The sequence below is a fragment of the Microcebus murinus genome, chromosome 19 (genome assembly GCF_040939455.1).
Source record: "Microcebus murinus isolate Inina chromosome 19, M.murinus_Inina_mat1.0, whole genome shotgun sequence".
NCBI lineage: Eukaryota > Metazoa > Chordata > Mammalia > Primates > Cheirogaleidae > Microcebus > Microcebus murinus.
Window position 1 is genome coordinate 20,496,076 of NC_134122.1, and position 14,459 is coordinate 20,510,534.

Below are 14,459 nucleotides of genomic sequence, written 5' to 3' on the forward strand. Positions count from 1 at the left end.
CTTTCACTTGTTATGTAAAAATGGAAAGAAGTCTGGAAGGATGTAGAGGCACACCTCCAAAGTATTGCAGGTTCAGTTCCAGACCACCACAATAAAGCAAATATTGTAATAGAGTGAGGCATATGAACTTTTTGGTTTCCCAATGACGATAAAAGTTATCTGTACCCTACACTGTAGTGTTTCCTCTACACTGAAACTTGTTTAGCATAACCACCTTCATGAGTGATCTGGATAACCTGCTGCAGCTTCTATATCAACACTTGCTCTTCACCTTGTACTGTCATGCTTTGGAGACCGCTTCTTTCCTGAAACCTCATGAACCAACCTCTGCTAACTTCAAACTTTTCTTCTGCAGCTTCCTCACCTTTCTCAGCCTTCAAAACTGCAATAAAGCTGCTTTGCTTTCTTATAATTTGTGTGTTCACCAGAGTAGCACTTTTAATTTCCTTCAAGAACTTTTGTGTTTAAAAAAAAGAGACAATATCTGTAAAGTGCAATAAAGTGAGGTATACCTTAACAACCAACTCCTGACAGTGCTTACCTTGAGAATGAAAATGTTTCAGTGGAAAGGATTAAAAAGTATAACTTTTTAGTCTGTAAATTTGAATGATATCTTACTATTACACAATGAGTGTGCGTGTGTATATATATATATTCATGTGGTACTTTGACAACTAAAAAAATAAAGTTATATTTTAATGTACGTGGACTACAACTCAAAAGGAACATGAAATAACACATAGTTGTGTGGTAAGAATTATGGGTCTGTGTGATATTTTGATTTTATAGTAAATAGATACATGGACAGAAGGACAACAGGCAGACAGAAAAAGGTGTAGCCTTTGCTGTTTCAAGACCTTGGTGCTGATTAGAGGTGTGATTGCATCCATGGTGGTAGAGATTAGCGTCACGAATTGCTGTGTGTTCTGCCGATGAGCTTCACTGCAATACTGCGCTAACCAGTGAGAGTAAGCCTGGAGCGCAGCCAGGGACTGAGCATGCCTGCAGAAAAGAGACAAGATGCGATTTTAAAGGTTACGGTGAAATTCATTAGCATTAAGCTCATTTCTACAGGAGGTAAGACTTCCACCTGCTGCATTCAGGTGACAGTATGGAAATCATTTACTTGTTCACATAGGACCTAAATAAAACACTCATCTTATAAATACTGACACTACTGCCTAAAAGCCAAAAGGCAGTTAGTAGACATCTATCAGACCTTATTCAGCCTTTCTGTGACACGTGTGAGTTCACCTGAGAGAATGGCAAATTTATAAAAACAGAATCAAGGAACTTAAATGACGATCTTTGACTTTAGTACTAGTAACAATTTAACATCCAGAACTGCAGACCAAAGAGTGACTCTGTCTCCAAAACACACTCACACAACTGATCAAAGATCAAGGTGAGGGAGTTATCTCAGAGCCTGCAAATATGAGGCCTAAGACAACTACATTTCTAACTTTTCAATAATAATAAGTAAGCTGTGGGACATTTTGAGATGATACAAAAACACTGTTCCCCGTGGTTTGGGGGTCCATTGAAGATCTTTGCCTAAATCATTATTGCATTGGAGGCAAATAGTGATTTTTCTATTTCCTTTTCTGTCCATTAGCTGGCACTCTTCCGTAAAAAGAGCTTTCTCTCCCCTCATTGTTTTTTATCACTATGGATGCATGAGTTCATTGTATTAAATATGGTATAAACCATTATTATCCTTATTTGTTCCTGATAATCAATTTATCAAGTTTGACCAGGAAAAACTCTTTCAAGTTAGTCCCTGTTTCCTTTTCACATGTTCCCAACATTCACCGACCACCTGCTCATTTGCTGACTCACCAAGGTCCCCCAGAGTCACGCTGCCCCACACTCGGGAGCCTTTCTCTAAGAAGCTCTGGATCCTTTTAGTGAAAAATGTATTTTACAAGCCAAGACCCCAGTAGAGGGAGAGGATGGCTACTGGAGTGTCACTGCCTTTAGGACCTTTCAGTAGACAGAGCTAGGATATAGGCGGATACCACTTTAAAAATCAAACTTAGCATCAATAATTATAGGGAAAACTGACATAAGAACCTCCTGGTAGGATGCAAGAGGAAAGGCACACCATTGCCTATGCAGTAATCTCCCTAAAAATGTTTAACCTGAAATCTAATATGGTAGAAATAACTAGACAAGTCCAGATTATTGGATATTTTAAAAAAGAAAGAAAACTAAGGTCTGGATCTACAAAAAGTCAGTCCTAAATCAGTCTCTCTCTCACACATGCACACACACATAAAACTGGGGGAACTATTCTAAATTACAGGAGATAAATTTAATGTGTGGTTCATGATCAGATCTTGGATCAGACCCCTCCTCCCCCCAAAAAAGATATAAAGAACACTCCTGGGACAATTAGAGATATTTGAATATGGACTATATATTAAAGGATGCATTGTATCCATTAAATTATGTTGAGTATTGATAATGGATAGGAGAATGACCTTATTCTAAGAAGATACATGCTGAATAATTTATGGATTAAGTGATACATTGTCTACAATTTTCAAATGGTTCGGCAAAAAAAAATTATGTACATATGTACAGAGAGAAAGCACAAGAAACAAAGGCAAATGTGGTAAAATATTTATAATTGATTATTCTAGGCTTAGGTCTAAGAGAGTTTATTCTATTATTTTTCCTATATTCCATAGGTTTGAACTTTTTCCAAATATGAAGTTAAGTAAGAAAAGGTACTAAGTAACTTAAAGTAAGAAAATATAGATGTTGGGAGTTTGAAATGCATAGTGACCAGGTAGTTGTTTTGTATTTTATATTTAGAATTCATTGATTATTGTACTCTTAAGTTCTAACTACCAAAACTAAGGAAAAAGACATCAAAGTCAACCTTTGGATCCTAAGAATTTCAATCAATCTAGCACATTGATAGAGCTCCTCAGGTTGAAAGGAAAGGCTCAAAAACTTCCTGGAATTTGCACAAACTGTTGTGTTTATGAGCAAATTGGCATCTTTCTCAGGAGAAGCTTCACAGCTTTCTCTAAATACTCAAAAAGGAAAGCAAGATAAAAAGTTAGTTTAAAACCACCATAGTAAATAAGATTCTCTTTTCATCATTTATCTAATTTCCAGCTCAAGAATGCTCCAGAGCAGGAATCAGCAGACTTTTACTATAAAAACCAGAGTATAAATAATTAAGGCTTTGCAGGCCATACACTGTCACAACTGTTAATACTTAACTCCACTGCTATGGTGCAAAAGCAGCCACAGATAATATGTAAATAAATAAGCGTGGCCACGTTCCAATAAAACTTTACTTATAAAAGTAGGCAGTTGGCCAGATTTGGCACGAGCCATAGCTTCAATCCTCTGCTCTGGTCTAGAGCAAGTCTTCTGGGCAGTGTAATATCTGGGACACAACCCCATCTCCAGGTCCTGCCCTTCTATCCCTTCTAGATGTCACTTTGCTAATGGCATGTTGTTTGTAGTTCCTCAAAGTGTGTTCCCTAAATGTACTGTTTCAATAACCTGAGGTTCTCGTTTAATATGCAAATCTCGCTAAATCAGAATCTCTGAGAAAACATGTTTCCGAAGTATTTTTCTGTACCTGACAGTTTCAGCCAATGGTCTACAGGGTAAGATTCATGGCGTTTCCATGTTAGACCCCATATACCTACCCAGTCTCATCTTCCACTACACAAAGTGCTCACCCTCCCTGTGTGACTCTGTCACAGTTTGTACTGTTCCTTCCTCCTGAAATGCCTACTCCATAGAACGTCCAATCCAGCTCTCATCTGCCTAATTCTACTTTCTCCAACTACCTCAGCCCTGAGACACACAATCAAACAATCTTTCTAGGTTTGAAGTTTAAGAGTTTTTCCCCTATTCATGTTCCCTTTTCTCTATGAAATCTTTTGGAGGTGGGGGACAAAGTATTTCCTGAAAACGCACAAACACCAAACTTTAGACTTACACATCAATGAGGTCCGGCTTCAATACTGATGGCACAGCAGTTTCAATGTTGTACAGTTTTATCTGAGATCCATACAGAGTGACTTTGACCAATCTGTTGGCAAAGAAGCAGGTAAACAAGAACATTCAGCTTATGGACTAAAACAGAAAAATAGACAAGGTACCAACAAAGGTCCCAAGGACAGACTTTATTTCATACAAAACAAACAAACAAACAACAACAACAAAACAAGACTAGACACTTCTTCTAAGGATACCCTAATCATGAAAAAAAAAAAAAAAAGACTAGACACTTCAATTTTATGTCAAGGAAAAATCTGACATGTACATAAAGATTCATATTCAAGCATATTAACTAAAGCATTGTTTACAATGTCAAAAATTTTGAAAACAGTATCTACTACAGAGGATATAATACAATGTAATATAATATATACAACTAAAATGATGTTTAGAATATTTATTGACAAATAGTCAAGATTCTTGCAATGTGAAAACATTATAACAAATATATATACAAAATATATTCCAATTTTGTTTTTAAAATGTGTATCTGCTAACAGAAGAAAAGCTGGAAGAATTTCCACCAGAATATGCTTACTAGTACTACTTGCTTTGGGGGCAGGATGAAGTGAATAGACTATGGATGATTGTCATCCTCTACTGTTCTGTATTTCCACATTGTCTATGAGGAATACATAATGCTTTTATAAATGAGAATAACAGCCTTTAAAAAACAGACATGCTCTTTTGATAGTTTACCTAAATAGGTTGACATGGACCTCTCTATAAAATTTACAATGAGAAAACCATCTTAGTTTTTATTTAAAATCATTTTTAAAAGGAAATGTTTCAAGTGGATATAATAAAATATAGCAAATTGTCCACTATAAGATCTAGGTGATGGGTATATAGGTATTCCCTGTACAATTCCTTCAACTTTTCTGAAGATATGAAAATGTTAGTGATGAAACTTTGGAGAAAGAATATGAGAGGAGGGTGGATCAAAAGCAATATATATAACCTAAGCACTTATACCCCCATAATATGCTAAAATTAAAAAAAGAAAATGAGAGGAGAAAATGTTTCTCGAATAAACTGAGGCATTTTTAAGTTCCAGCAAAGTTCTTTCAGAAGCAAGCTGTTAAGCCTACTGGTTGTTCAAGGGCTCACTGTATGTAAGTAAACATTAAATACAACAACTAATAATCAGCTCTATTAGGAAATGGGAAATGTCTCTCTCATTAGAGACAGAAAGACATTCCTTTCTTAATGAAAAAGGAAAAAATCCAAGAGCTGGCTGAGTACTCTTTTTGCCTGCTCTGTATGGAAACCTGGGAGCAGATCTGAGGCTGATGCCTGGGAAGACAGTATTTGTTTTTCTGAGCGTAACAATCAGCTGGGGAACTTGTTACAAATGCAAATCACCTGGTCTTACCCAGCAAACAGATTGTCCAGGTGTGAAGAAGGGTCTGGAAGATAGCATTTCTGAAAAGCATGAAGCATGGGGGAACCACACTCTGAAAAACACTCCTCTCTGATGGGGTTTGAGAAACCAGGACTTTACTCCAAACAGAAAACCATAGACTTGAGCCACAAATTGTTCAGGGTTGAGGAGCAGTCAGAAAGGGGAACTTTCAGGCAGTCAAGAAAGTAAGGATGAAAGAGCCATGGTTCTTAACTTGAAGCCCTAGGAAGTCCTGGTATTATACTAGGAAGCAACACAGTTACTGTCAGTAAGCAATATACTGACGTGCACCTGTATAAGTCTTTAAATTCTGTGCTGCACTAAAAATGGGATTCTATATGTGTCTTTTAATATTTCTATGTTTGATAATTTTAATATTAGGCATGTTTTTATGTGAAGAAACATTAAATGAAATACTGCTAATCACATGAGCTGTTAAGATCATGTAGCTGTAACAAAAGCCTTCTCTCACACTTTATTCTACATGAAGACGAAATACCAAGTATAACTTGTACTAAGCTTTCAAGTCTAAGCAGTCCAGAAAGATGTATGCATAAGGACCTATAAAATGATTCAGGATCTCTGATACACCGTCTCACTACAAAGTTGAAATGACTGGAAGACCTATCTATGTTGCTTAGCAGAGAAAATTCAAATAATGATCTCTTTTCTATGGATTTCAGACAGAAATATATGGCCCATCCCTGCTAACCATCAGTGCAAATGGGCCTAGCACAGGAAGAGGAAGAAAAACAAACTCTGGAAGTAGAAACGCTACAATTTGGAAAGAGCACAACATTTGGACTCAGGAAACTAGTTTAAAAATCTATATGCTTCCTCTCATGAACTGCGTGAACTGAGGCAAGTTACTTACCATCTCTGAGATACAATTTACTCAACAATAAAATGATAGTATCTGTCTCTCAAAGTATAGAATGAAATGAAATAAAATGTGTAAAATACTTCTAAAATTTTCCTACTATTGCATGCTGCTTTTATTATTAATATTAATCTGGCTTTAAGGGATGTAAAGTCTTAGTTAACTCTGCTTTTAAGCAGAAGATACAACAGCTAACAAAAAATTTGGATGCAACATAACTAGGCTCTTGGGGCTCTTTTTCCCCCCTCCATATGTTACCAGTGATACAGCTACTGGGCCAATGAAAGCATCAAGTGTCTTGGCTTTGGCTGGATTCACATCTACTAGTTTTAACCTAACCAATCTATCAATTACTTTGAAACTATCTAAATCCTCTATCATTTATACCTGACTTCTTAAGTGTACAGTGGATAGAATGAAATGTTCCTTAACAAATGCAGCTGTAAACCCTATATGGCTGTGGTCCCCAACCACCCCATCCCCGAGTCTGTGACCTGTAAGGAACTGGGTCACACAGCAGGAGGTGAGCAGCAGGAGAGCCAGCAAAGCTTCATCTGTATTTACAGCTGCTCCCCATCGCTTGCTTGCATCACTGCATAAACTCAGCCTCCTGTCAGATTAGTGGCAGCACTAGATCCTCATAGGAGCTTGAACCCTACTGTAAACCAGCATGGGAGGGATCTAGGTTGTGGCTCTTTATGAGACTCTAATGCCTGATGATCTGAGGTGGAGCTGAGGCGGTGATGCTAGCACTTGGGGAGCAGCTGCAAATACAGATTAGCATTAGCAGGGGTTTGACTGTACAATAAATGTAATGCGTTTGAATCATCCCAAAACCATCCACCTACCCCTGGCCGTGGAAAAACTGTCTTCCATGAAGTCAGTCCCTGGTGCCAAAAAGGTCAGGCCAGGCTTGGGGACTGACCAGCTTTCACTCCTGAGGGTCCTGACCAGATTGGAGAAAACACAAAAATCCCCAGCTCTGGCATCTGGGTGCCTGCTTGGATAGTGCTGCTATCCCCGTATCAGTAGGGCTTGCTTTTTTTTGGAGATAGAGTTTCACTCTGTCACCCTGGCTAGAGTGCAATGGTGTCATCATAGCTCACTGCAACCTCACACTCCTGGACTTAAGCGATCCTTCTGTCTCCGCCTCCTAGAGTAGCTGGGACTACATGTGTGCACCACCAAATCCGGGTAATTTTCCTATTTTTTGTAGAGACGGGGTCTCGCTCTTGCTCAGTCTGGTCTCAAACTCCTGAGCTCAAGCAATCCACCCACCTCAGCCTCCCAGAGGGCCAGGATTACAGGCATGAGCCACCACCCCCAGCCAGTAGAGCTTTCTTAATGTTTCTTTATTGTATGAGGAAAAATATGAAGATCAACATCACCTGGCTTCTTCTAATATTATCTTTCCATCTGTGTATTAATACAAGATTTTCTGTGAAATAACAGCTTATGTTACTAAGTGCTTTGTCATGCACTTAGGCACTGTGCTAAGTGCCCTATCTCATTGATCACAATCAACTTCCACTTCATTTTACAGATGAGGGACCCAAAGTTCAGAGAGGTTAGGTGATTTACTCCCTATCAGCTTGTACGAGGCAAAGCCCAGATTCACCTGGCACCAGAGCGGAAACTACCTGGCAATATGCTGCCCCTCACAAGAAGGTAGATTTTAACTGAGCTCTGAAGAAGGCTCTATAACGTAACTGCCGGCCTACCTCTCCACGACCGTGAGGGCATCATTGAACCGCGCAGCAAACACATCCCCGATAAAGTACTCGGCTAAGCGGCCCACAGCCTGCAGCAGGGAGCTCAGGTCTCTCAGGGAGCAGTGCAGCCGCCGGCAGTCGTTCTCCGCTGTGATGTTCAACCTGTGTCCTGGAACAGAACCCCTCAGACAGTTTGTCACAGGAGGAACATGCTTCAGTTACCATAGGTAGCAGCTCATCCAGACAAGCCACACAGAGCAACCCACAGGCTATTTCCCAGTAGTAGACAGGGAAAGTGGGCACGGCCTCCATCTAAAGCTATACCCAACATGACATGTGCTCTAAAGTGGAAGGGGAGGGACAGACCACATGGGGTGTGCTACCATGAATCTAATCCGATTCCTAACGATCCTGTAAGGATACCACCGTTTTTATATGTAAGAAAGCACACAAAGGAAGGCCCAGTAACTTGCCCAGCATGGGTCGTATTTTCAGGGCAAAGCTGATATTCTAAGCTAAGTTTCTGTGACTCCAAATCTGCTGCCTTTTGCACATGGCCCTGTTTCAGAGTGAAATCTCCACGCGCTGACAGGTAGGATCTGCCTCTGCTAAAAGAAAAGAGGTGCGTTCAGCATCCCACCCCACGTTTTTAGGTAGCTATGGAATAAAGGGCACAGGACTCTGACACAGAGGACGCAGACTCCCTGCCACTTCCTGGCTCTGTGCCTTATCCAACCCTCCCAAGACTATTTCCTCATCTTTAAAATGGGAAAAATGCTACTATTTAATTCACTATTGTAGGGGTTAACTTAGATTGCATTAAAAAACCCTCTAAGCTATAGAGCATTATCCAGTGTTTGTAATCATTATCAATAACAGAGAGCTAGTACTTTTCTAAGGTCTGAAACTTTCTTACTTTTCAACATAATTTCTTCAAACTAAACCAGGAGGATGCTAAGATGAAGGACAAGAACATCTTCAATTCATTTACGTCCTTGTTTTCTGGATCCCATCACAAATCTCCACAAGACAGCAACAATTTTCAGGCCAGCAAAGAGCCCCAAAAGTCTGACACAGCCTTCCTCCTCCACGGGGAAGGAAGGGGCAGTGACAGTCCAAACACTGTTCCTGGGGCAGCTACAACTCCACTACCGGCTGAACACTTTTCAACCCTGCTACCTCCCTCTGCTACTTCAGTCCTCCCCTCTCTGCGGGAAACAAGAGACTCCTGACTGGTCATCACCAACCCCAGTCCCACGGTGCTGCACGGCCATTTTCCCAGAACTCAGACTGAGCACATGTTCCCCTTAAGCAAGCAGGGTGTTCAACCCCTCTGAGGTTTTCTCCTGCTAAAGGAGGGGAACTGAGACTCTCTAGTGTCAACTCTTAGGTCTCTCAAGGCCTCACCACCTTCACCTATGCCACTATGTCATCTGGACCCACTGAGAACCCCTGGTGCCTTGTGTCTCTGCAATAACTGTTTTTTCTGCTTAGACCACCCATCATTAAATCCTCTGCCCACCCAAGCCTTGCAAGTCCCTCCATATCCCTCAGACTCACATGGGCATCATCTCTTCCCCTCTCCCACTCCTGCATTCCTCCATGGCACCCAAGCCCATAAGCAGATAAACTAGTGACTGGCAAGTCTGTCTCTTTACTGACTACAAAATCCCTCGTGGTGAGGGGTTATGCCCAGCAGCCAGCATAGTGCCTGGTACAGAGTGAGAGACTATAACTATATGAATGACTTAGATACAGCAAACTAGAGCAGGACAGGGAAGTCTCAGGGAGCTTCATTTCCTCACACTGGAGTGGCACATAAAGTAGCAGGCTTAGCACCTCAGATCCAACACCAACTTCCAAGTGATGAGGCTAGTAACAGCGCCTGGAACAGACCCCAACGAAGGCAGGACCCCTAGAAGAGAAGACTTCAGCCAGGGTGTTGTGGTTGCATCCCAAGGAACAGGAGAACAAAAAGAAGGAGCAACTCAAGGAAGGACCTTACAAGGAGACAGTGACAAAGGCCAACTAAGTCACCTGTTCCCTCCTCTACTTGACATGGATGGCTTGGCGCCATGGATGGCTTGGCGGTGGCTTGGCGCAGGAAATGGGACTCACAGCCTGCAGGTGGCCCTGCGGAGCTGGCGGGTGGGCAGCTAAGGAGAGAGAGCCAGTTCCTCCAGCCAGAGAAAGAGGATGACCACCCACACATCAGCCAGATGAGCCCACAGAACAAACAGAGGTACTTTTGGTCATGCTTGGTCATGCGAAAGGGACACTGCCTTCCAGGGCCACAGAATGAATTGGCCCTAATGTCCCAGTTAAATACCTTTTGAATGTCAATGGGATATTCAAAGTTACAGCTATGCTCCCAGAGTCAACGTTTCCTGTTGCTCCTTTGCTTATCAGCCAACCTGAGGGCGCTGTGGGAAACTAACCCTTAAGAAAGATACACCCTGGGCCGGGCGCGGTGGCTCACGCCTGTAATCCTAGCTCTCTGGGAGGCCAAGGCGGGCGGATTGCTCAAGGTCAGGAGTTCGAAACCAGCCTGAGCAAGAGCAAGACCCGTCTCTACTATAAACAGAAAGAAATTAATTGGCCAACTAATATATATAGAAAAAATTAGCCAGGCATGGTGGTGCATGCCTGCAGTCCCAGCTACTCAGGAGGCTGAGGCAGCAGAATCGCTTGAGCCCAGGAGTTTGAGGTTGCTGTGAGCTAGGCTGACGCCATGGCACTCACTCTAGCCTGGGCAACAAAGTGAGACTCTGTCTCAAAAAAAAAAAAAAGAAAGATACACCCTGGAATTGGGTATGGGAGTAGCACCAGCCCAAAGAGGTGAGGCCACCTTTTCTTTCAAAGAACCATGTGGAAGCCCCTCATGCTTCCCGTATGCACAAACCTTCATTTTCAACACCACCTCCCACCAAGCTCTACCCTGTTCACTAGTTTTCAACTTAATCATTGTACTTAATACCTTCAATCAAGTACCCTTAGGAATACCTAAGAACTAGGTTCTTAATTATTTTAAGCACGTAAGGGGAACATTCTTTGTTTTTCCTTTAAAAGCCAAACCCAAACACCACCCTAAACCAAGTTTCCACTTAAGTATGGACCTCAGAGAGCTCAGAAGGCATCCTGCCCAAGCTTTGCCCTCACCCTCCTCCATCCCCACCTGGCCCTCAGTCTCTCCCTGGACAGCTGAACTGAATGCTAGGGAGCGCACAGTGCCTCTTGAGGGGCCCTTCCATCTTTTGACAACTTAATCAAAAACAGGAAAAATACGTCTGCCAATAATTCCTCCTTATTATCCCGCCTTCGAGGGTAGAACACGGGAACTAGCCAGAGCCTGTGACACATGACAGCCAGGGGGAGATGCAAAGACAGGGGTGACATCCTTCCAAATCTTCTTCTGGCTTAAAAACGGCTCTGGGTCCCTTCTATTACCCCTGGTACTCTCCTCCTGAGAACCCTTGCCCTCCTGATCACTCTCCTCTAAATGTGCCCTAATGCATCCAGCAAAGTGCAGTATCTAGAACAGAAAACAGCTTGAAAGTGCTGTGTATGTCTTAAACTATTATTTGAACCACATAAAATTGCTGATATTTGATCACTTCTAACCTAACAAAACTGTAATTCCATATAAGTCAACTTCACACATATGCGGCATTTAAGGTTTGTGTTAATCTAAACTAGCTGGTTCTTTTCTGTTCTGCTACAAGACAGACAAATACATTGGCAGTAAGTACCCATAATCAAATTCTCTAGCCCTATCACTCTCTAGCCTAGAAACCTAATATCACCACCGCAAAACCATGTGAGGCACCAACTAAACTTGAGGGGGCAGGACAGAGTCCCACTGTGAAAAACTGTTCAGATCCACCCACATTTTCCTCTATTTGGCTAAGGCTTAGATTTCTTTCCTCCCCCAAAACACAGAACATCTGCAAAGTAGAACCTTCACATAAGAATAATTCCACATACAGGCTTAAAGGGGCAAAATATAACGGCTACACTAGTCCTATCTTCCACAAATCATTCTGAAGCTGTCTAGATGTGCTCTAAGCCACATCCAAAGAATAGCTCCTTGGGAAATCAATGCCCTGGAAAAAAACCTTTTTTCCTTTTTGAAGAATCTGAAGGACAATCCAAAAAAAAAAAAAATACCAAGCCTAATTAGTCCCAGCTACTCACGCTGAGGAAGGAGGATTGCTTAAGCCCAGGAGTTTGAGGTTGCAGTGAGCTATGATGACGCTACTGCACTCTAGCCCAGGCAAGAGTAAAACCCTGCCTCAAAAAAAAAAAAAAAAATCCCCCAGAAAAAACCCTTAGTTTTCTCTTTTCAGTGGATAAAGGAGATGGAGGCATAAAAATCAGCATTTGAAGCACTATACCCTAAAGAACAAATAAATCATAAATGAACCCAAGCAGAACAGAAAACATAAGTCTAAAAGTCTTATATATTGTAGCTGAAATAATCTCTTAGGCAGGAAAGCTTGCATGTCTAACTAGAAACGTTAGAGAGGTTACTTAACGCAGAAATATTGCCTCAACGAGGAGTGGCAGAAGCCAAATACAGAATGGATACTGCAGGGCATAAATGTAAGGACATAAATGCTGTATAAGAGAAGGTTGCAGGCCGGGCGCGGTGGCTCACGCCTGTAATCCTAGCACTCTAGGAGGCCGAGGCGGGCGGATTGCTCGAGGTCAGGAGTTAGAAACCAGCCTGAGCAAGAGCGAGACCCCGTCTACTATAAAAAGAAAGAAATTAATTGGCCAACTAATATATATAGAAAAAATTAGCCGGGCATGGTGGCGCATGCCTGTACTCCCAGCTACTCGGGAGGCTGAGGCAGTAAGATCGCTTGAGCCCAGGAGTTTGAGGTTGCTGTGAGCTAGGCTGACGCCACGGCACTCACTATAGCCTGGGCAACAAAGCGAGACTCTGTCTCAAAAAAAAAAATAAAAGAGAAGGTTGCTTAATCCACATCAGTAGGAAAGACAAACAGTAAAAGCAAAGGATGACCTGCCGGGAGCAAGAGAAGCACATAGCAACTTATGAGTCGCAGCAACACAACATGCTTTGCCTTGGTCTTTACTGAGGAAGTAGAAACAAGATCAGCAGTAGGGGAAAGAAATAGTAAGAAGCACACAGAATCTTCTGAATTTGAATGCCCTGACAACAACAGGGGTTGGGGTAGGCTGGGGGGTTTCGTGCTGGGTAACAACTTTATAGGTCTCACTGCCAGCCAAATGTACACCCTTTTGTCATAAATGATCACGGTACCAGAACAGGGCAAGAATTGTGGCTGACTCTCACTTATACAGGTTCCACAGGAAACACAGGAATTTAAAGGCTGGGCTAAGGTAAAAGCAAATGAGAGGGGTCATAACCTATGGGGGAAAGAGAACATGGCTCTGCTAAGAGGCAGTGAGGCTACTACAGCAGGGAGGTTACTTCAGGGGGTAAATAGCTATGAGAACCAGGGAACACAATGTACTCAGAGTTTCAATTTTTTAATAGCCTTTGCATTGGAAACTTGGCTTATGAGCAACCAAGGGATGGGAGAATGCTTCATCATGGATAAGAGAGCTCATTTTAAAACAGGAAATAAGTGTTTCTCTAGTCTGAGAGGTTTTGCCACTGGAGTACACACCAAGGATCAGTGTTGAGGTGAGACTTATAAATATCTAGAAAAGCCAAATGCTCTATGAAATGGCCAGTAAATAGGCTTCAGTGAGAGCAGGTATGTGGTATTTCATTTAGGGAAAAACAAGCCAGATTATCCTCTAGGATGAGAACTATGAGTTATCAGTTATGTCTCAGAAAAAGGATTTAAGACTCACTGCAGATTTTCACCTGAAGATAGACTCAGCATAATGTTAAAGTCAACTACAATATCGATTTGGGCCGGCAAAAGGGCTCACACCTATAATCCTAGCACTTCTACATGGAAGACTGAGGCAGGAGGCTCTCTTGAGCCCAGGAGTTTGAGGTTACAGTGAGCTACAATGATGCCCCTGCACTCCATCCAGGGCGACAGAGCAAGAATCTGTCTCAAAACAAACAAACAAAAAAACACACCAATTTGGAAATGTAAGGGTCAATTTTGGGGGGAAAGAAGACATACTTGACTTTTTTTTTTTTTTAATAGCTCAAGCATAATTTAGGGTCCTGAGTACACTCTAAATTGAATAGTGGCCCTCAAGGAAAGAACACCTAGGCACTATTACTCCAAGAATGGATTCCAGAAACATCTGTAGCACTTCTCCACAAATGATTTTCATTAGTGTTGATAGCATATTTTAGAGGCATGTTTGTTTTGAAAACTGTCTTTTTAAAATTCTTACCCTGTCTACAAAGCCAGGACCTATACTTGGGGCATGCCAAGTCCCATCAACCTCCTGGGGCCCATTAGATTATTTAGAA

The 14,459-nt window shown here is 41.8% G+C and overlaps 1 protein-coding gene across 2 annotated transcripts in view; it reads right to left on the minus strand.

Moving 5' to 3' along the window:
• The window catches only part of XPO6 (exportin 6), a 104,900-nt gene that overhangs the window by 17,208 nt on the left and 73,233 nt on the right, over positions 1-14,459 (minus strand). For both annotated transcript variants that reach the window (XM_012759010.2, XM_012759009.2), the window contains exons 13-15: positions 8,039-8,198; positions 3,971-4,063; positions 858-1,002 (exon numbers count right to left, since the gene is read on the minus strand). In XM_012759010.2, the coding sequence (XP_012614464.1) occupies positions 858-1,002; positions 3,971-4,063; positions 8,039-8,198 (398 nt within the window). The remainder of the gene's footprint in view (positions 1-857; positions 1,003-3,970; positions 4,064-8,038; positions 8,199-14,459) is intronic.